This window comes from Lepus europaeus, chromosome 7 (genome assembly GCF_033115175.1).
Source record: "Lepus europaeus isolate LE1 chromosome 7, mLepTim1.pri, whole genome shotgun sequence".
Lineage (NCBI taxonomy): Eukaryota > Metazoa > Chordata > Mammalia > Lagomorpha > Leporidae > Lepus > Lepus europaeus.
In genome coordinates, this window is record NC_084833.1 from 5,316,101 (window position 1) to 5,337,006 (window position 20,906).

A 20,906-nucleotide genomic window follows, 5' to 3' on the forward strand; every position below is an offset into this window, starting at 1 on the left:
TCCTGGGATGCCGGTCCCTAGGTCTCCGCCTCCTACCAGTGCCACGATGCTGGCGAGGCCTCCTCTGACGAGAGCCCGTTCTGAGCAGAGAAGTACAGAGGGCAAGAGACCCAAGAGGAATGGGTGTAAAAAAGAATACAAGTGGCGCCAGCACTGTGGTGCAGCGGGTTAAAGCCCTGGCCTGAAGCACCAGCATCCCATATGGACGCCAGTTCTAGTCCCGGTTGCTCCACTTCCGATCCAGCTCTCTGCTGTGGCCCGGGAGTGCAGTGGAGGATGGCCCAAGTGCTTGGGCCCTGCACCCGCGTGGGAGACCTGGAAGAAGCTCCTGGCTCCTGGCTTTGACCTGGCTCAGCCCTGGCGGTTGCAGGCATTTAGGGAATGAAGAAGCAGCTAGGACATCGCTGTTTGTCTGTCTCTGCCTTTCAAATAAATAAACCATATAAGAAAATGCATTTTGTTTTGAGTTTATTGATCGTTTATTTGAAGGGCAGAGAGACAGAAAAAGGCAGACAGACAGACAGCTCCCATCTCACTCCCCAAATGCCTTCACCAGCCAGGCGTGGGGCCAGGTTGGAACCGGGAGCTGGGAATCCGGTGCAGTCTCCCAGGCGGAAGTCAGGGACTCACTGCCTGCTGCGTACCGGGTGTGCGTTAGCATACGCTGGAGAAGCAGAGCCAGAGGGCCGAGCCGGGCTTCCCAACGGCACCAGCCACCGGCCCCGACTGCTGTTCCAGAAAGTGACGGACGTTGTGACCTGTGCCCTTTATAAAGAAGGAACGGATGGTTGAGTGTGTGATACTCTTGATCCCCCTGGACCCCAAGGGCCATTGGGAGGATTGAGCCAAGTGGTGTTTATGAACTGCACATCTCATGGTAGTTGCCCATCCAGACATAGCACATCGCCCCCACGTTAGTGGCTTACACTGTGAACTTTACTACATTAGTCCGACGGTGAGGGGCCCTGGCCAAGGTGATGAGGTTGCTGGCAGACGTTAGCCTGAGCATAATGAGGCTGGGGGCCTCCCTCCCAGCGGGGCTCTCTCCCGTTCCCAGCAAGTGAGTGCGGCTGCTGGCAGGAGGCTGACCACGCTCTGCACCCCGCTGTCTCCTTGGCATTCTGGAAAGGGCTCAGGTCAGGGCACCGGCTTCTGCAGAGTGAGTGAACAAGAGGACGAATCAGAAGGCACCTTGTCTCTCTCTCTCTTTTTTAAACCTGTCCTCAAACGCCAGACAGCACCATGGCTGGGGGTATCTGGAGGTAGGGGCGCTGGTCCACCACGGACTGCCCTCTGACTCCCTTTCTGTGTTAAAAATTCTTCCTCTCTCCCAAGCCCCCTGCCCCGGGACAGCATCAGCCGAAGTCTCATCATCCCAGCCAGGTCCGGGCGTGTGTGAGGCGACTCAGGTGCCTCCTTGGGCACAGAGAACCAGTTCCTCTCCACCTGAAACTTAGGCACTGAAGAGCCCTGTCTTCCCCACATGCCCGGTGCACAGTGGTGAACAGGCACCTGCTGTGTGTCCCCTTGTGCTCAAAAAGTGGGACATCGGGACGTGTGCACTGTGCCTGTGGAACCCAGCCAGGCACACAGCGTCTGGCCTTTGATTAAGACTCCGAGGCCTGGGAATAATTGTGCGCGGCCCTGGGCTCGGGCTCTGGCGCTGAGTTCTACCTCCTGGGTCGTCGCTCCCTCCCAAGGCAGCCTGATCCCGTCTGCAAAAACTCAGGACCCAGGTGCCTCTGTTCTGTTTCTCCAGGCTGGCAACGTCCCTGCCAGCACACTTCTCTTAAGCACTTGTGGAGTTCTACAGATCGCACCGCCGCTCACTCCCTTAGGCCATACCCAGGAATCTCTTTGAGATAAGCCTCTCCCTACCTGGGGCTTTTGCTGACAGACAAATCCCATGAGGATGAGCCAGATGAGATTTTTAGCTACGTGCTTGGTGTCAACCTTGTATCGTGTTTTCCTGACAGTGTCCTGCGTTTGATCTTTTCCCAGAGGCGATTTATTTTCTAAAAAAAAAAAATTATGTATTTATTTATTTGAAAGGCAAAGTGACAGAGAGAGAGAGGAGAGATAGAGAAAGAGAAATCTTCCATCCACTGGTTCATTCCCTAAATGGCTGCAACAGCCAAGGCTGGGCCAGGCCAGAGCCGGGAGCCAGGAATTCCATCCCGGCCTCCCCGCTGGGTGGCAGGGTTCCAAGTATTTTGTCCGTCTTCTGCTGCCTCCCCGGCACATTAGCAGGAAGCCGGATCTGCAGTGGAGCAGCCGGGACTCTGGGAAGCACTCCGGTGTGGGACGCGACGGTGGCTTAACCACACACCGGCCACAGGACGCTTTCTCCGTGGTAGGGGAACTGTTGCTGGCTGGAGAGGGTGGGCGCCTTGGAGAGGATCAAGTCCTGCTCCCTCTGGTGTGACAGCGTTTATTTATCACCTCTCACCCTGCGCGCTAAGCAGGAACAGGAGTGAGGCGGTGCCTTCAGCGTGTGGCCTGGAAAGCAGCGAGGCGGTGAATTCCTTGGGTGCGTTGTTTCTTGTTCCCACGGGTGACAGTTTGCTCCTTTCCTGCCATGTGTGTCGAGAACCCGTGACGTGAGACCCAGTAACATTCCCCAGCTTTCACCACCAGCCTTTTCAAGGCCATCGGCCTCCTCCTGACAGCATCCTAAGGCCGACGCAGACAGACGCTCAAGGCAGCCCAAGGGTCCTTATCTTCCGGTGCCCAGGCCTCTCCCCTGGAGCATGGGAGACCTGTGACTTGCTCGTGGTCCACAGTAGATGGCCAAGGTGACAAGAGGCGCGGGCTCACATGGACGTGACCATGTTACAGAACGTTCTGGTATCTCTCCTTGGCGTCTTTCTCACTTCCTTGCCGGCTTTGAAGAAACAAGGGGCCGTTTGGGTGGGCTGCCCTTATGGGGAGATCGACGTGTTAAAGAACCGGGCTGGGGGTGGGGCTTCCGAATCCCGAGGGCGGCTTCCAACCAGCAGCCAGGAGAGAAAAGTTCTCAGGCTCAGAGCTTCAAGGAATTGAATTCTTTTTTTTTTTTTTTTTTTTTTGACAGGCAGAGTGGACAGTGAGAGAGAGACAGAGAGAAAGGACTTCCTTTGCAGTTGGTTCACCCTCCAATGGCCGCCGCAGCTGGCACGCTGCAGCCGGCACACCGTGCTGATCCGAAGCCAGGAGCCAGGTGCTTATCCTGGTCTCTCATGCGGGTGCAGGGCCCAAGCACTTGGGCCATCCTCCACTGCCTTCCCGGGCCACAGCAGAGAGCTGGACTGGAAGAGGGGCAGCTGGGACAGAATCCGGCGCCCCGACCGGGACTAGAACCCGGGGTGCCAGCACTACAGGTGGAGGATTAGCCTATTGAGTCATGGCGCTTCAGCCCTAAGAAAGTCTCAAGGCCGGGGATCTTCTCCCGGTAAGGCTGACACCTGTGCCGGGAGCTAGTGCGGCTGCTGGCAGGAGGCCTCGGTTCTCCTCCCGGCCCTCCCCAGAGGACTGTTCCTGCCCCGTGGCAGCTGGAGTCTCCCGAACAAACGGCCCAAGAGCCCAATGCCACAGTGAAACTTCTGCTCTGCTCTCTGGATCAGAGCAACCCCAGGCCCGACCGGAGCCAAGGGGAGGAGCTTGGGCCCCAGGCCTGGAGAGAGGAATGTGACAGAGTTGACAACCACTCCGCCCACCCAGACCTCCCGCCCAGGTCGCGGTTTGTTCTGAGTGACTCACCCCTCTTCCCTCACATCTGATTGGACCACAGGTGGACACCTGACTTAAAGGTTGCCCATCTACAGGTTATAAGGCATTCAACGCTCTGATCAGTTGTTAAAAGGTAAGTAGTAAATTCATTATGTATATTAATGTAATGAACCAATGAAAATGATGAACTATAGCCAAAGGCAAGAATATGGGTTAATCTTAAAACCTCAACATTGGGGGCTGGCGCCATGGCGTACTGGGTAAAGCCACCACCTACAGTGCCAGCATCCCATATGGGTGCCGGTTCTAGTACTGGATGCTCCTCTTTCAATCCAGCTCTCTGCTATGGCCTGGGAAAGCAGAGGAAGATGGCCCAAGTGCTTGGGCCCCTGCACTCACGTGGGAGACCTAGAGGAAGCTCCTGGCTCCTGACTTTGGATTGGTTCAGCTCCAGCCATTGTGGCCATTTGGGGAGTGAACCACAAAGTGGAAGATCTCTCTCTGCCTCTGCCTCTCTGTAACTCTGCCTTTCAAATAAATAAATCTTAAAAACAAACAAACGATCCCTCAGCATTGAGGGACCTGTGTTGTGGCACAGCAGGTTACACGAGTGCGTGGGAAAGCAGCAGATGATGGTCAAGTGCTTGGGTCCCGGCCACCACATGGGCAACTGGAACGAAGCCCCTGGCTCCTGCCTTCAGCCTGGCCCAGCTCCGGCCTTTGTGGCCACCTGGGGAGTGAACTGGCAGATGGAAGACCTCTGTCTCTCCCTCTCTCTGTCACTCTGGCTTTCAAATAAATAAGTAAATATTTATTTATTTTTATTTTTTAATTTTTTTTTGACAGGAGGAGTGACTAGTGAGAGAGAGACAGAGAGAGAAAGGTCTTCCTTTTTGCCATTGGTTCACCCTCCAATGGCCGCTGCGGCCAGTGCATCGTGCTGATCCGAAGCCAGGAGCCAGGTGCTTCTCCTGGTCTCCCATGCGGGTGCAGGGCCCAAGCACTTGGGCCATCCTCCACTGCACTCCCGGGCCACAGCAGAGAGCTGGCCTGGAAGAGGGGCAACCGGGACAGAATCCGGCGCCCCGACCGGGACTAGAACCCCGGGTGCCAGCGCCGCAGGCAGAGGATTAGCCTATTGAGCCATGGCGCCGGCCCATAAGTAAATCTTTAAGAAAAAGTAACATTGCTATGTAATTGAAACACACACACACACACACACACATTGAGGAATGAGTGTTGTGGCGCTGCAGGTAAAGCCACTGCTTGGAATGTCTGCGTCTCCTATTGATTAGAGCGCTGGTTTGAGACCCAGCTACTCCACACTTTGATCCAGCTCCAGGCTAATACGCCTGGGAGGCAGCAGGTGATGGCCCAAGAGCTTGGATCCCTTCACCCACCTGGGAGACCCAGATGGACTTCTTGGTTCTGGCTTCAGCCTGGTCCAACCCTGGCTGTTCTGGGTATTTGGAGAGTGAACCAGTGGGTAGAAGATCTCTCCCTCCTCCCTGTCACTCTGCCTTTCAAAGGTAGAGTGACAGAGGTAGAGACAGACAGAGAGGTCTTCTATCCACTGGTTCACTCCCCAAATGGCTGCAACGGCCAGAGCTGAGCCGATCCAAAACCAGGAGCCAGGAGCTTCTTCCGGGTCTCCCACGCGGGTGCATGGGCCCAAGCACTTGGCCATCTTCCTCTGCTTTCCCAGGCCACAGCAGAGAGCTGGATCAGAAGAGGAGCAGCCAGGACTTGAACTGGCGCCCATAGAGGATTCCAATGCCACAGGCAGAGGCTAAGCCCACTACACCACAGCACTGGCCCCAATAAAGAAATCTTTAAAAAAATGTCTCCATGTGCCAGGCACCGCGGCTCACTAGGCTAATCCTCTGCCTGTGGCACCGGCACACCAGGTTCTAGTCCCGGTTGGGGCACCAGATTCAGTCCCGGTTGCTCCTCTTCCAGTCCAGCTCTCTGCTGTGGCCCGGGAGTGCAGTGGAGGATGGCCCAGGTCCTTGGGCCCTGCACCTGCATGGGAGACCAGGAGAAGCACCTGGATCCTGGCTTCGGATCAGCGTGGTGTGGCGGCCACAGAGCGCCAGCCGCAGCGACCATTGGAGGGTGAACCAACGGCAAAGGAAGACCTTTCTCTCTGTCTCTCTCACTGTCCACTCTGCCTGTCAAAAAAAAAAAAAAGTCTCCATGTAAGAGCATACAGCAAATAAAGAAATGCTTACTTGGGAAAATCTATTAAAACTCAGTAAGAACAGTTTGTGGTATTTATACCAAAGTCCACTCCCTGGCTCCCCACTTCTGGCTGTGTAAGAAGGAAGAGATAGAAGGTCCACTTCACCCTGGGACAGACAGGAGCACAGGGGCGCCCCCCCAGCCCCCACCTGCAGGGCCATCACCTCTCCCTGGGAGGCGGGATGCCAGCACCTCCCGCACAGCGCCAGCCGCCAGCCGCCTGTTGTTCACACCAAGCTCAGCACCAGTGCAGCGGAGTCAGGGGCTTCTTCCACCCAGCGCCACCCCCGCCCCCACCACAGGATGGATGCTCAACCCTGGGGTGCACGGCTGAGGATCACCCTTGCTCCAGCTTAGGGGGGCGGGGGTTCCCCAAAAGGGAATCTAGTAGGATTGGTACACCCCTCTTCACCAAGCCCCTAGATCCTAACATGGGGTGTCACTTCAAGAGACACACCATTGTTGCTGCTGTCACAGAGAGAGCCCTGGGAACAGAGGGGAGTAGTAAAAGAGAGTTCCAAAGGAACTGACTTCACGTGCAACAGGTTACCAAAGTTCAGGTTCAAGCCTAAAGGCACTCACTCTCAAAAACAGTAGGGGGGGTCCAGCACTGTGGCGTAGCAGGTAAAGCCACCACCTGTAGTGCAGCATCCCATATGGATGCCGGTTTGTGTCCTGGCTGCTCCACTTCTAATCCAGCTCTCTACTGTGGCCTGGGAGAGCAGTAGAAGATGGCCCAAGTCCCTGGGCCCTTGCACCCGCGTGGGAGACCCGGAATAAGCTCCTGGCTCCTGGTTACTGGATTGGCACAGCTCCAGCCGTTGTGGCCAACTGGGGAATGAACCAGCGAATTGAAGACTTTCTTTTCTCTCTCTCTCCTTCTCTCTCTCTCTCTCTCTTTCTCTTTTTCTCTCTCTCTGCCTCTCCTTCTCTCTCTGTGAACTCTGACTTGCAAATAACAATAAATAAATCTTAAAAAAAGAAAAAACCAGTGGCAGGGGCTGGCATTGTGGTGCAGCAGGTTAAGCTGCTGGCCCCATGCTGGCATCCCATATCAGCACTGGTTCGAGTCCCAGCTGCTCCACTTCTGATCCAGCTTCCTGTGATGCACCTACAAAAGTAGCAGAGTATGGCCTGAGTGTTTGGGCCCCTGCCACTCACATGGGAGACCCAGATGAAGCTCTTGGCTCCTGTCTTTGGCCTGGCCCAACCCCAGCCATTGCAGCCATTTGGGGAGTAAACCAGTAGATGGAAGATCTATGTCTCTGTAACTCTGCCTTTCAAATAAATCACATAAATTTTAAAAACAAAACGGTGGAGGTTGTGGAGAAAGGCACTTGGGAGGTGACTGGTAGAGTCTGGAGACGCAGCATAGCTTACATTGTAGGCTGGAATGAATCCCAAGCTCTGGCCTCAGGACTTCCTTCCCAGGGTCCCAGTTTGATTGGATCAGTCCATGGGTCAGTTTATACCCTGGAGAATTGTTGAAAATGACAGAGAGCTCAGGAGCAATTACTGGAGCCTAACAGCTGGGTGTGATCAGAGAAAGCATCAGAGAGAGTGCTCCCCAGACCATGTCACACCAGGGTGACTGTGGGTGCCCAAGGCTGCACCCGTGAGCAGGGCATAGACTGTGGGTGCCCAGGGCTGCACCCATGAGACGGGCAGAGACTATGGGTGCCCCAGGCTGTACCCATGGGCAGGGCAGAGACTGTGGGTGCCCCAGGCTGCACCCATGGGCAGGGCAGAGACTGTGGGTGCCCAAGGCTGCACCCATGGGAAGGGGCGGAGACTGTGGGTGCCCCAGGCTGCACCCATGGGCAGGGCAGAGACTGTGGGTGCCCAAGGCTGCACCCATGGGCAGGGCAGAGACTGTGGGTGCCCAAGGCTGCACCCATGGGCAGGGCAGAGACTGTGGGTGCCCAAGGCTGCACCCATGGGCAGGGCAGAGACTGTGGTGCCTCAGGCTGCACCCATGGGCAGGGTAGAGACTGTGGGTGCCCCAGGCTGCACCCCTGAGCAGGGCAGAGACTGTGGGTGCCCCAGGCTGCACCCCTGAGCAGGGCAGAGACTGTGGGTGCCCCAGGCTGCACCCCTGAGCAGGGCAGAGACTGTGGGTGCCCCAGGCTGCACCCATGGGCCAGGCAGAGACTGTGGGTGCCCCAGGCTGCACCCATGGGCAGGGGAAGAGACTGTGGGTGCCCCAGGCTGCACCCATGGGCAGGGCAGAGACTGCGGGTGCCCTAGGCTGCACCCCTGAGCCAGGCAGAGACTGCGGGTGCCCCAGGCTGCACCCATGGGCAGGGGCAGAGACTGCGGGTGCCCCAGGCTGCACCCATGAGCCGGGCAGAGACTGTGGGTGCCCCAGGCTGCACCCATGGGCAGGGCAGAGACTGTGGTGCCCCAGGCTGCACCCCTGAGCCGGGCAGAGACTGTGGGTGCCCCAGGCTGCACCCATGGGCAGGGCAGAGACTGTGGGCGCCCCAGGCTGCACCCCTGAGCTGGGCAGATATTTCACACCCATGGGAAGGAGGAGACAGACTTTCCCCAAACCAGTCCCTGCCGTCAAGAAACAAGAACATGAGAACCAGCCCTGGACTGGTGGGCAGAGCAGTTCCCAAAGTGGCTGCAATACTTGTGTATTTTGTAAAATCTTCAGCTTCCAATGAGAAATGACAAGACATGAGAAGATATGCCAACACATGACCGGCACTGGGAGGAAAGCAGGTGTGTTTCGGGGAGGATCTGGAGCAGCTGGAACCTCGCACATGGCGGGGGGGACCAGACAGGGGGCAGTGGCCTTGGAAAATCACGGCGTTCATGGACGGACATGGAGCTGCCCTGCAACCCAGCGATCCTGCTCCTGGTCGCATAACCAAGAAGACGGAGAAACAGGCTCACGTGAGAACGTGCACACAAACGTTGATAGCCAACAAGTGGGCACAGCCAAGGTTCATTGACTGTCGAGTGGATGAACAGACCGCGGGCTGTCTATCCAATGGAGTTACTTAGCCACGGTAGACAGCAAAGTCAAGATGTGTGCCACCACCTTGAAAACATCAGGCTGAGTCGAAGACGCCGGCCACAGGAGACTACACATTGTATGATCCCATCTGTGAGAACATCAGAACAGGAAAACCTGCGGAGACAGGAGACAGAAGGGTGCATAGCGCTGGGCGGGAGGGCGGGAGGAGGGGCAGTGCCTATAGAGAATAGGTTTGGTTTTGGGGTTTTGAAAATGTACCAAGATTGACGGCGATCATGCTTATGTAGATGTGTGAAAATGCTAAAGCCCACTCGGCTATACACTGTAATACCTGTGGCTGTGTCAACGCAGTTATTGCTAAATACAAAAAATACAGCCAAAACCCATAATGGTGAGCAAAACTAGCCAAACTGCTCTACAACTCCATTTAGGTCAAGTTCAAAAGCAGCCCAAACTAAGCTAGTTCACTTTGCACACTTGGGCAGTTTCTGGTCTGGAAAATAGTTTTGAGTGTCCCCCCCAGGACCATACACTGGGGTGTGGCCCCAGAAGGCTTATGTTAATGGCTAATGGATTAAGAAGAATAATTGATTAATCTAGGGCAGAACCATCTAACTCCAGTGTTCGGGGGTGAACCCAGTGGGAGGGTTCCAGGCCTTTGGAACCTGCTCTTAGAAGCTGGTCCTTGTGGGAGGCGTGGTTATTTATTTATTTTAAATATTTATTTATTTGAAAGGCAATTACAGAGAGGCGGGGCCAGTGAGGGGGGCGTCTTCCATCCACTGGTTCACTCCCCAGATGGCTGCAATGGCCAGAGTTGAGCCGATCTGAAGCCAGGACCCAGGAGCTTCTTCCGGGTCTCCCATGCAGGTGCAGGGGCCCGAGGACTTGGGCCATCTTCCGCTGCTTTCCCAGGCCACAGCAGAGAGCCGGATCAGAAGTGGAGCAGCTGGGATCCGAACCGGTGCCCTTATGGGACGCAGGCACTGCAGGCCGCGCCACAGCGCTGGCCCCAAGTTGGTTATTTCAGCAGGGTCCAGCCTGGCTTCCCTCTCTGCACCCTAGCTTGCCGTGTGACCCCTCCCCCGTGCAGGCCCTGCCATCCACCAGCCTCGTCAGACACGGGAGTAAAGGGGACGCCTGATCGTGGACTGTGGACCTCCAGACTTAAGCCCAGATCAGCCCTCCTTCCTAAATAGCTTCTCCCCGGTATTTTCAAATAACAAAAAGCCAACTAATCCAGGCAGTGAAGCGGAAGACTAGGAAGTTACCATGGTTAAGAATCAGGCTGGGGGCCACCGCCTCGCCCAGCCCTCTGCCTGCCTCCTCCAGCGCCCCCACCTGCCCAAGCTAGGGTGACCTTTTCAAAATGCAAATATGATGCAAATACATGCCCAGCACCCTGCGAGGGCACCGGGCACCCCACACCCCACCCAGGGCTGCATGACCTGGCCCCCACCCCCTGGTCCCGCCCCCCCTCCGCCACTGCCTCTGAACCTCACACACGACCTTGAGGCATTTCCAGGGGCCCCTCCCCTGGAAATCAGAATCATCCCAGCTGCACCTCCACTGACCCCAGGTGGAATTTGCCAGCCGTCGGCTCGCCCTGGGCTCCTTGATTGTGCTGGTCAGCTACCTGATGCCTTCACCCAGGAAGGATTTGTTTCTTTATTAGTAAATAAATTTGTGAATGAAGGTCAGGCACCACGCGGCACACAGAGATGGATCAGACCCAGCCTGCTTGCCCCGGCCACCAAGAATTAATTTCTTATGAGAGAGGCATTTTTTTTTTTTTTGACAGGCAGAGTGGACAGTGAGAGAGAGAGAGACAGAGAGAAAGGTCTTCCTTCCGTTGGTTCACCCTCCAATGGCCGCTGCGGCCGGCGCACCGCGCGGATCCGAAGCCAGGAGCCAGGTGCTTCCCCTGGTCTCCCATGGGGTGCAGGGCCCAAGCACTTGGGCCATCCTCCACTGTCTTCCTGGGCCACAGCAGAGAGCTGGCCTGGAAGAGGGGCAACTGGGACAGAATCCGGGGCCCCGACTTGGACTAGAACCCGGTGTGCCGGCGCTGCAAGGTGGAGGATTAGCCTATTGAGCCGCGGCACCGGCTTCTTCTTCTTCTTTTTTTTTTTTTTTTAAGATTTATTTTATTTATTTGAAAGGCAGAGTTACAGAGAGAGAGAGACTAGAGGTCTTCCATCTGCTGGTTCGCTCCCCAAGTGGCTGGGATGTCCGGAGCTGGGTCTCCCACGTGGGTGCAGGGCCCAAGTCCATAGCAGAGAGCGGGATCGGAAGTGGAGCACTCGGGGCTCGAACCAGTGCTCATATGGGATGCCGGCACTGCAGGCGGCGGCTTTACAGGCTACGACAAAGCGCCGACCCCAACCAGCTTGTCTCTCAATAGGCGAGAAACAAGGATTTAGTACGGACGCCCACTCTAGCAACAGGTGCGGTTCAAACCGTAGGATTATCACGATGTCCAGCAGACGGCGCTCCAGCGCACCAGGTCGCCTGACGTGCACGGGGTGCCTTAAAACTACCACACCCACAATGCCGTGCGGCACCGAGGGCCCGCCGTCGTGCTTAGCTGCCCGAGGCAGTGCCTGTATGCGCTCCTGAAAGAATGCGCGTGGCGAAGCCGCCCGGGTCCTTCCCCTCTCTGCAGCAGGCCAGTGGGGAGGTTCTTTTTTTCCCTTTCTCTTACTCTCCCTGCCTTACCCGTTAGGACTGGAACAGGCAGATACTTGTTGGCCTCGCCTGCCCTAGCCCCACGTGAGGCCCCTTGACCTCTGGCCCAAGATGGCGGCGCCCAGAGCGTAGCTCTCGCTGAGAACCACAGCCAGACGGCCGGCGGCATGTCGAAACTAAGCCGGGCCTCTCGAACCCTCAGGAAGCCCGAGGCCGGCGGCGTGATCCGGGCCATCGTGCGGGCCGGCCAGGCCATGTCCGGGCCCCCCCTGGGCCCCATCTTGGGTCAGGTGCGGAGGGTCGGGATGGCAGCGGAGCCCGTGCACGCTTCCAGCCCGTGTGTTGGCTGCCGCAGCAGGCCGGGGGGGGGGGGGGCACACAAAGAAGTCCGCGGCGCGGAAAGCGGGAGTCGAGCGTGGGTGAGCGTGGGCGCCGCCGGCCCGCTGACCGCCGTGTTGCTCCCGCAGCGAGGCGTCTCCATCAACCAGTTCTGCAAGGAGTTCAACGAGAAGACCAAGGACATCAAAGAGGGCATCCCCCTGCCTACGAAGATCCTGGTGAAGCCCGACAGGACGTTTGAAATCAAGATCGGCCAGCCCACCGTGTCCTACTTCCTGAAGGCGGCCGCGGGCATCGAGAAGGGAGCGCGGCGGGCAGGTGAGGGCCGGGGCGGGCGCCCGGGAGGAGCCGGCGGCCGGCGCCTGAGCGCGCGTGCGCCTTGCTCTCAGGCCAGGAGGTGGCGGGCCTGGTGACCCTGAAGCACGTCTATGAGATCGCGCTCGTGAAGGCCAAGGACGACGCCTTCGCCCTGCTGGACGTCCCGCTGTCCTCCGTCGTGCGCTCCATCCTCGGCTCCGCGCGGTCGCTGGGCATCCGCGTGGTCAAAGAGTGAGTGCGGGGCGGCCTCTCGGGTTCTAAGGGTGGGCGGGGGCGGTGCACCTGTTGCGTGTCAGGTGTCGGACGCGGCGAGGGCAGGGCCAGCGCTGCTTGGCCCACGTCCGTGTGGCGGCGGCGGCGCGGACCCATGGTGCTTGTTGGGGTCACCAGAGCAGCCAGGAGGGGTGCTGGCTGGGCGTGGAGTGTCCGTGAGGGGAGGGGGCTACACCCGAGCAGAATCCGGGAAGAGGCCGAGGGCTGGGGCAGGCGGTCCAAGGACGGAGATCTCTGGAGTGGGGAAGGGCGGCAGGGCCTGGGTGCAGAGCCCCCGGGCAGGGCGGGAAGGTGCGGACTGGGTCCTAACGCCGACAGGAAGGAGGCCTTGCTCCTCCGGCTTCAGGTGAGCTCAGGGAGTTGGGGGTGTCGGGCCCAGGTTGGGGCAGGCCAGGGACGGGAGGAGCCCTGCCTGTGTCCTCTGCTGCCCAGTCAGGCCCCACCCGTGGCTCACGGTCACTTCCCGGGAAGTGCGGGGGCAGAGGGGGGCCGGACCTTTCTCACGTCTTAGCTTTTCCTGGGACGCAGCCTCCCTCTGGGGGAGACACGGGCACAGGGGGAGGCCGGCTAATGCGGGCTGGGGCCCGGCTGGGTAGCGATTTAATAAGGGGATGAAAGGCCGCGGGCGGCTCTTCTGGCCGAGGGAGCACGGGAGCTGGGGGTCGAGCAGCTGGACTCTGACACAGGACATGGGCCCCGAGAACCGGGGTGGCAGCCCTCACCGCCCGTCCGTCTGTCCGTCCATCTGCCTGTCCACCTGTCTGCCTGCCTGTCTGTCCGTGCGTCTGCCTGTCCACCTGTCTGTCCGTCTGTCTGCCTGCCTGTCTGTCCGTGCGTCTGCCTGTCCACCTGTCTGTCTGTCCGTCTGCCTGCCTGTCTGTCCGTCCGTCCATCTGCCTGTCTGTCCATCTCTGTCCGTCCGTCTGCCTGTCTGTCCGTCCATCTGCCTGTCTGTCCATCTCTGTCCGTCCGTCCGCCTGCCTGCCTGTCTGTCCGTCCGTCCATCTGCCTGTCCACCTGTCTGCCTGCCTGTCTGTCCGTGCGTCTGCCTGTCCACCTGTCTGTCTGTCCGTCTGTCTGCCTGCCTGTCTGTCTGTCCGTCTGTCTGCCTGCCTGTCTGTCCATCTCTGTCCGTCCGTCTGCCTGTCTGTCCATCCATCTGCCTGTCTGTCCATCTCCGTCCGTCCGCCTGCCTGCCTGTCTGTCCGTCCGTCCATCTGCCTGTCCACCTGTCTGCCTGCCTGTCTGTCCGTCCGTTTGTCCACCTGTCTGCCTGCCTGTCTGTCCGTCCGTCTGCCTGTCTGTCCGTCCGTTTGTCCATCTGCCTGCCTGCCTGTCTGTCCGTCCGTCCATCTGCCTGTCTGTCCATCTCTGTCCGTCCGTCCGCCTGCCTGCCTGTCTGTCCGTCCGTCCATCTGCCTGTCCACCTGTCTGCCTGCCTGTCTGTCCGTCCGTCTGCCTGTCTGTCCATCCGTTTGTCCATCTGCCTGCCTGCCTGTCTGTCCATCTCTGTCCGTCCGTCCGCCTGTCTGCCTGTCTGTCCGTCCATCTGTCTGCCTGTCTGTCTGTCCGTCCATCTGCCTGTCTGTCCATCTCTGTCCGTCCGTCCGCCTGCCTGCCTGTCTGTCCGTCCGTCCATCTGCCTGTCCACCTGTCTGCCTGCCTGTCTGTCCGTCCGTCTGCCTGTCTGTCCATCCGTTTGTCCATCTGCCTGCCTGCCTGTCTGTCCATCTCTGTCCGTCCGTTCGCCTGCCTGCCTGCCTGTCCGTCCGTCCATCTGCCTGTCTGTCCATCTCTGTCCGTCCGTCCGCCTGCCTGCCTGTCTGTCTGTCTCTGCCTGTCTGTCCATCCATCCGTCCGTCCGTCTCTCTCCACCTGCAGCCTCAGTGCCGAGGAGCTGGCGGCCTTCCAGAAGGAGCGAGCTGCGTTCCTGGCCGCCCAGAAGGAGGCGGATCTGGCAGCCCAGGCAGAGGCCGCCAAGAAGTGACCCGGGCCTCGCGCACCCCACAGTGCTGAAGCAAATGGCCGGGGCGGGGCCTGTGCCGAGGGAGGACGGGAGACCATGCCACCCTCATTGTGATTCTCCGGACTGAATTACATTTTTCTACGCTCACGGCTGTGTCAGCCTGAATAAATGTCTCTGGTCGTCATGCTCAGCCTCTGTCTTGGGACCCGGGGGGCAGCCCTGGGGTGGGCAGGGGTCTGCACGCGGCTCCTGGGGCACAAACCGAGGCTCGGCCGGCACAGTGGTTTGGCCCACGCCTTAGCTCGTTTTCTGTTCCGGTAACAAAATCCCTGGGACTAAACACCACCGAGAGAAAAGGTCGTCTGGCGCACGATCCGGGTCACTGGAGTGTCCAGCAGCATGGCGCTGGCGGCCAGTGAGGGCCCCAGCGTCACCTGTGGCAGAGAGGCAGCAGAGGGGAGTCACGGGCAGGAGAAGGGGCCGAGCGTGTGGGGCAGCCTTGCCTGATGATGGCCGACTCCCTCCTGTGTGCCCGCCGTCCCGCGAGCCAGCACCGATGGCAGAGCCCTGAGACGCATTGCCTGCCAGCTCAGCACCTCCACACGGGGACCGAGGTCCCAGCACAGGAACCCTGGGGGACATTCAAGTTACACCCAGACCACAGCGCCCAGGCTCCCAACAGGTGCCGGAGATCGGAGCAGAACCCAGACCTGATGACCTGAAAGCTTTGGCTCTTGCCCTTCCCCTCGGTGAGGGCCGTGGGCACTGGCATGAGGCCTACTGCACGTCTGCATCTCTGGGGGACTTGGCCACCTCAGCAGAAACAGGTCCGGGGCTGCTGCTGGCCCCTCACGGCACTCGGGTCAGATGTTCTCTGGACGTGAACTGCTGTGAGGGTCACGGCTACAGGCCGGCAGAAGTGTCAGTGGGGACCGGCCGGAGGCAGAAGCCCCGGGGGAGCCTTGGGCCTCGTGCTCTCCCCGCTATGCAGACACCAGAGATCCCCGTGCACTCAGAAGAGCAGGGCTGTTAGGAGGGAGAGCCAGGTGACCGAGCGTCTGGTACCCGTGCAGCACTTCTGCACGTGCTGAGAGCAGTTGGACAGCATGGAGGAGACCTAGAAGAAAACTGAAAAGAGGCTGGCGTTGTGGCATACAGATTAAGCCACCACCTGTGCCACCGGCATCCCCATGTGGGTACCAGCTTGAGTCCCGGCTGCTCCGCTTCTGATCCAGCTCCCTGCTAACGCACCTGGGAAAGCAGTGGAGGATGGCCCGAGTACTTGGGCCCCTGCCACCCACATGGCAGACCTGGTTGGAGTTCTAAGCTCTTGGCTTTGGCCTGGCTCAGCCCTGGCCGTTGGCAGCCATTCAGGGAATGAGCCAGCAGGTGGAAGATCTCTCTCTCTCTTTCCCTCTCTTTCTGGAACTCTGTCTTTCAAATAAATAGATTAAGTCTTAAAAAAAGAAAGAAAGAAAAGGAGGTCAAAGCCCCACTGCCATTCATGGACAAGGAACTGTACAAAGAATTCCAGGAGCTGGGACCATGGGACAAGCTTGGGGTCTGCCCACCACAAGAGCGAACCAGCTGCACATGGTGGAATTGTGACACTCGGAGGGACGCTCGCTATTTCTGCGTGCCTCCCTCACCCCGGAGCATTGCACTTCCTGCTTTTTATTTTTTAAATATTTTATTTATTTATTTATTTATTTATTTATTTATTTATTTGAAAGGCAGAATTAGAGAGAGAAGAGATCTTCCATCTACAAGTTCACTCCAAACCGCTGTAACTGCCGGAGCTGGGCTGATCTGAAGCCAGGAGCTTCTTCTGGGTCTTCCATGTGGGGAGCAGGGGCCCAAGCACTTGGGCCGTCCTCTGCTGCTTTCCCAGACGCGTTAGCAGGAGCTGGATTGGAAGTGGAGCAGCCAGGACTCGAACCAGTGCCATAGGGGGTGCCGGCATTGCAGGAGGCAGCTTTACCCACTACGCCACAGCGCCCCCCCCACACACACCTCCACTTCTTAACCACGGCCTCCTCTGTCAGTGGCTTCCCCCAGGTGCACTTGCAGTGGGCCCAGCTGTTTGGGCTTAGATCCCAGCCCACGCTCCCTCGCTGTGTCATCTTGGCCAAGTTCCCTAACTGTGCCTCGGACCCCTCATCTGTCCAGTGGGGGGTGGTGCTTACCTCAGCAGGTTGTGAAGATCAAGTGAATTCACGCGTGTGAGGCTGGCGTGCTGCAAGTCCTCCGTGCGTGGTGGCCAGTCTTCCTGGGTCCTGTTCTGAAGCGTAAGTGCACCCTCGAGTATCGGTAAGAAACAAGGGGCTCCTTGGACGCCTCCCTCTAGCAGTGACCTGTGCCTGCTTCCCTCTGCCGTGAGCCCTGAAGGAGCTGGGCCCACACTCGCCTTCGCCTCCAAAGCCAGGAACCAGGAGCTTCTTCTGGGTCTCCCACGTGGGTGCGGGGGCCCAAGGACTTGGGCCATCTTCCACTGCTTTCCCAGGCCACAGCAGAGAGCTGGATCGGGAGAGGAGCAGCCAGGACTTGAACTGGCGCCCAGATGGGATGGCGGCACTGCAGGCAGAGCTTGACCTGCTATGCCACAGCGCCAGCCCCTGGATGTCATTATAACAGCATTCATTGGCATCGTAGCCTCTCTCCAAATGGTCCAGAACGATCCCACCTCCTCGCCTACTCTGTGCCAGGGTTGGTCCACGTCCCCAACAGAAAATGTCTGAAGTGCGAATGTGTGACTTCTGAGGTTAGGTTGTACCACATAGTGCCAGGGCTGTTGCTGTGGCATAGTGGGTAAGGCTGCTACCGGCAGTGCCAGCATCCCACATGGGCACCGGTTCAAGTCCCGGCAGCTTCATTTCCCATCCAGCTCCCTGTTGATGCACCTGGGAAAGCAGCAGAGGATGGCCCAAGTCCTTGGGCCCCTGCACCCACATGGGAGACCTGGAAGAAGCCCCTGGCTCCTGGCTTCATATTTGCTCAGCTTCGGCTGTTGTGGCCATTTGGATGGTGAACCAGCAGGTGAAAGGGTGAAAGACCTCTCTCTACCTCTGCCTCCCTGTAACTCTGCCTCTCAAATAAAAATAAATAAGATACGGCCGCTTCCACCCCACAGCCCCCTCCCCATCAGGCCTAATCCATGGCAACCACTGGTGGGTTCTCATCTCCAACAGCCCGGCCTTGGCTCTCACTTCTACAGTGAGTGAAACTGCAGTGTGTGTCCTCGCGAGTTTTCCTCGCTCAGCTTAAGGACTTCGAGATCCCTCCAAGTCGCTGATGTGTATCAACAGTTCATTCCCAACTCCCTTTTTTTTTTTTTTTTTTTGACAGGCAGAGTGGACAGTGAGAGAGAGAGACAGAGAGAAAGGTCTTCCTTTTTGTCGTTGGTTCACCCTCCAATGGCCGTTGGTTCACCCTCCAATGGCCGCCGCGGTAGCACCGCGCTGATCCGATGGCAGGAGCCAGGTGCTTCTCCTGGTCTCCCATGGGGTGCAGGGCCCCAGCACTTGGGCCATCCTCCACTGCCCTCCCAGGCCACAGCAGAGAGCTGGCCTGGAAGAGGGGCAACTGGGACAGAATCCGGTGCCCCGACCGGCTCTAGAACCCGGTGTGCTGGCGCCGCAAGGTGGAGTATTTGCCTACTGAGCCGCGGCGCCGGCCCCCAACTCCCTCTTTTAAAAAAGGATTTATTTCTTTGAAAGGAGTGGGGAGAGAGAGGAAGAGAGAGAGAATCTTGAGAGAGAGAGAGAGAGAGAGAGAGAGAGAGAGAGAGAGAATCTTCCCTCTGCTGTTTCATCCCCCAGATAGCCGCAATGGCTGAGCCAGGCCAAAACCAGCACTCCATCCGGGCCTCCCACGCGGGTGCAGGGGCCCAGGCCCTCGGGTCGTCTTCCGCTGCCTTCCCAGGCACATTAACGGAGGAGAGCCAGAGGTGGAGCAGCCAGGACGCGAACCAGCCCTCAGATGGGATGTGGCCGCCGAACCTGGGCCATCGCGCCAGCCCCCGGGTCGTTCCCTGTCACTGCTTGCTGGTTTCCCTGGCGTGAACCTACTCGCCTGTTCAGTCATTCACCCAGTGGTATTCCCATTTGGGGGAATTACAAATAAAGCTGTCGTGCGCATTCTTGAAAGTTGTAGTTTTCATTACCTATGAGGGATGGACACCTGGAGTGTAGTTTCTGGGTCATATGTAAGTATTTAATGTTTTAAGAGGCCGGCGCCGTGGCTTAACAGGCTAATCCTCCACCTTGCAGCGCCGGCACACCGGGTTCTAGTCCCGGTGGGGGCGCTGGATTCTGTCCCGGTTGCCCCTCTTCCAGGCCAGCTCTCTGCTGTGGCCCGGGAGTGCAGTGGAGGATGGCCCAAGTGCTTGGGCTCTGCACCCGCATGGGAGACCAGGAGAAGCACCTGGCTCCTGGCTTCGGATCAGCGTGGTGCGCCAGCCGCAGCAGCCATTGGAGGGTGAACCAACGGCAAAAAGGAAGACCTTTCTCTCTGTCTCTCTCTCTCACTATCCACTCTGCCTGTCAAAAAAAAAAAAAAAGTAATGTTTTGAGAAGCTTACAATTAGTTTCAGAGTAGCTGCATCATTTTAAATTCCCCCAGCGACGCACGAGTGACCCAGTTTCTCTGCACACTTGCCAGCACTTGATATTCCATTTTTAAGTTGTTCTTATAATTGATGTATCACTGTGGCCTCAACTTGTGTTTCTATTTATTTGAAAGTTACAATCAGAGAGAGAGAGAAATCTTCCATCTGCTGGCTCACTTCCCAAATGGCTGCAATGGCCAGAGCTACGCCGATCCAAAGCCAGGAGCCAGGACCTTCCTCCAGGTCTCCCATGCGGGAGCGCTTGGGCCATCTTTCACTGCCTGCCCAGGCCATAGCAGAGAGCTGGATCAGAAGTGGAGCAGCTGGGACTCGAACTGGCGCCCATATGGGATGCCGCACTGCAGACTGGGTCTTCAACCTGCCACCGCACAGCACCAGCCCCATTCTCTATTTTCTTTAACATTAATCATAGAGCAGGACCCCGCCTCCCAGGGCCAGCCACGCCCCCTGGGCTGGACCCCGCCTCCCAGGGCCAGCCACGCCCCCTGGGCTGGACTCCGCCTCCCAGGGCCCTCAGTGGCTTGCGCGGCTCTGAGGGGCGTCCTCCGGTGCCCGGGACCTGGCCTCCCACCGTGGTGGCTGCTCAGCCCCTCCAACCTGAGTTGAACTCAGCGAACCCGCAGGCGGAAGACCTGTCTGTGTCCCCCTCTCCACCTTTTAAGTAAGTAATAAATCTCACAAAGCAGAAAAAAAAACCATTAATCACAGTCAGTTTCAAATCCTTGTCATCTAATTTCATTATCGGGATCCTCACCGTATCTGCTCTTGTAAAAAGATTTATTTATTTATTTGAAAGAGAGGGAGAGGGAGAGAGAGAGAAACAGATCTTCCATGTGCTCAGTTCCCAAATGGCTGCAACACCCCGGGCTGGGCCAGGCCAAAGCTGGGAGCGGGGAACTCCATCCAGTTAGACCAGAACGCCGGAGCCGGAACTCAGCCAGCACTCCGGTGGGGGGCAGGGGCGTCCCAAGCAGTGGCGTAGCCGCTGCACCGTGACGCCCAGCTCTGCTGGCTCCTTTGCTCTGATTATCAGTGACCTTTCCCTCTTCCTCCCAGGTTCCGGTACACTTTGCACGTTGGACGTTGTGCATAGGGAGCCGGAGTAGCCTCCCTCGTCCAGTGCGGGATGGGGCGAGGGAGTGACCACCTCATTCCCAGCAAGCATTCGCCCGAGTCGGGCTGGGTTGTAATTACATTGAGATCGACCCACCTCTCCGCGTCCCCTTTCCCTCCGGGAGCTTGGCGAGTCTCTCTTCAGCCCTGGACGGCTCTGGGATCCGCTTCTGCCTCTCCGAGGCTTTGAGCTTAGCATTCGTCCCCGTGCACGACTGAAACCAGGCAAACGCCTGTGGAGGGGAGGTTGGCCGTGAGTTTGTGGTCCAGGGTCGGGGTTCCTGCAGGCTCGGCCCTGGGTGACTTCCTCGCTCAGCACCGCGGAAGAAGTGAGGCTCTGCTTACCAGTTAGCCTTCACCCCCGCTCCCAGTCCCCCCCTGCATTGCACAACCTGGTGACTCTTCCGTGGGGGGAACAGGCCGTGCACCGGCGGCCAGCTCCCTACAGCGCCCCATGAGCGCCTCAAACCCCACCACCAGCAGAGGCGGCAGGGCATCCGGCACGAGTTAAGGGCTCTGCCCGCTTCTGAACTCCAGTCCCTCTGGTCCTGGTTGTTTCCACAGCTCCAGGATGCCCGTGCAAGATGAATCTAGCAATGTGACCACAGTACGTAACTCAACCGCACACGGCACGGCAGTGTCTGTAC

At 58.2% G+C, this 20,906-nt stretch overlaps 1 protein-coding gene across 1 annotated transcript; it reads left to right on the forward strand.

Annotated features, from left to right (window-relative positions):
- The first annotated feature begins 11,667 nt into the window (after nt 1-11,667).
- Nucleotides 11,668-14,703, forward strand: MRPL11 (mitochondrial ribosomal protein L11). Its single transcript, XM_062197745.1, has 4 exons — nt 11,668-11,913; nt 12,091-12,280; nt 12,352-12,511; nt 14,435-14,703. The coding sequence occupies exons 1-4, from the start codon at nt 11,791-11,793 to the stop codon at nt 14,538-14,540; spliced, it is 579 nt and encodes a 192-aa protein (XP_062053729.1). The 5' UTR covers nt 11,668-11,790; the 3' UTR covers nt 14,541-14,703.
- Nucleotides 14,704-20,906: the final 6,203 nt, after the last annotated feature.

What these genes read in the sequence shown, in the direction of transcription:
- MRPL11 (XM_062197745.1), top strand. Translation starts at nt 11,791, where the DNA reads ATGTCGAAACTAAGCCGGGCCTCTCGAACCCTCAGGAAGCCCGAGGCC. An exon ending in GAAGGGAGCGCGGCGGGCAG is followed by an intron (nt 12,281 to 12,351) that starts GTGAGGGCCGGG and finishes CCTTGCTCTCAG; the next exon opens with GCCAGGAGGTGGCGGGCCTG. An exon ending in GGCATCCGCGTGGTCAAAGA is followed by an intron (nt 12,512 to 14,434) that starts GTGAGTGCGGGG and finishes CTCCACCTGCAG; the next exon opens with CCTCAGTGCCGAGGAGCTGG.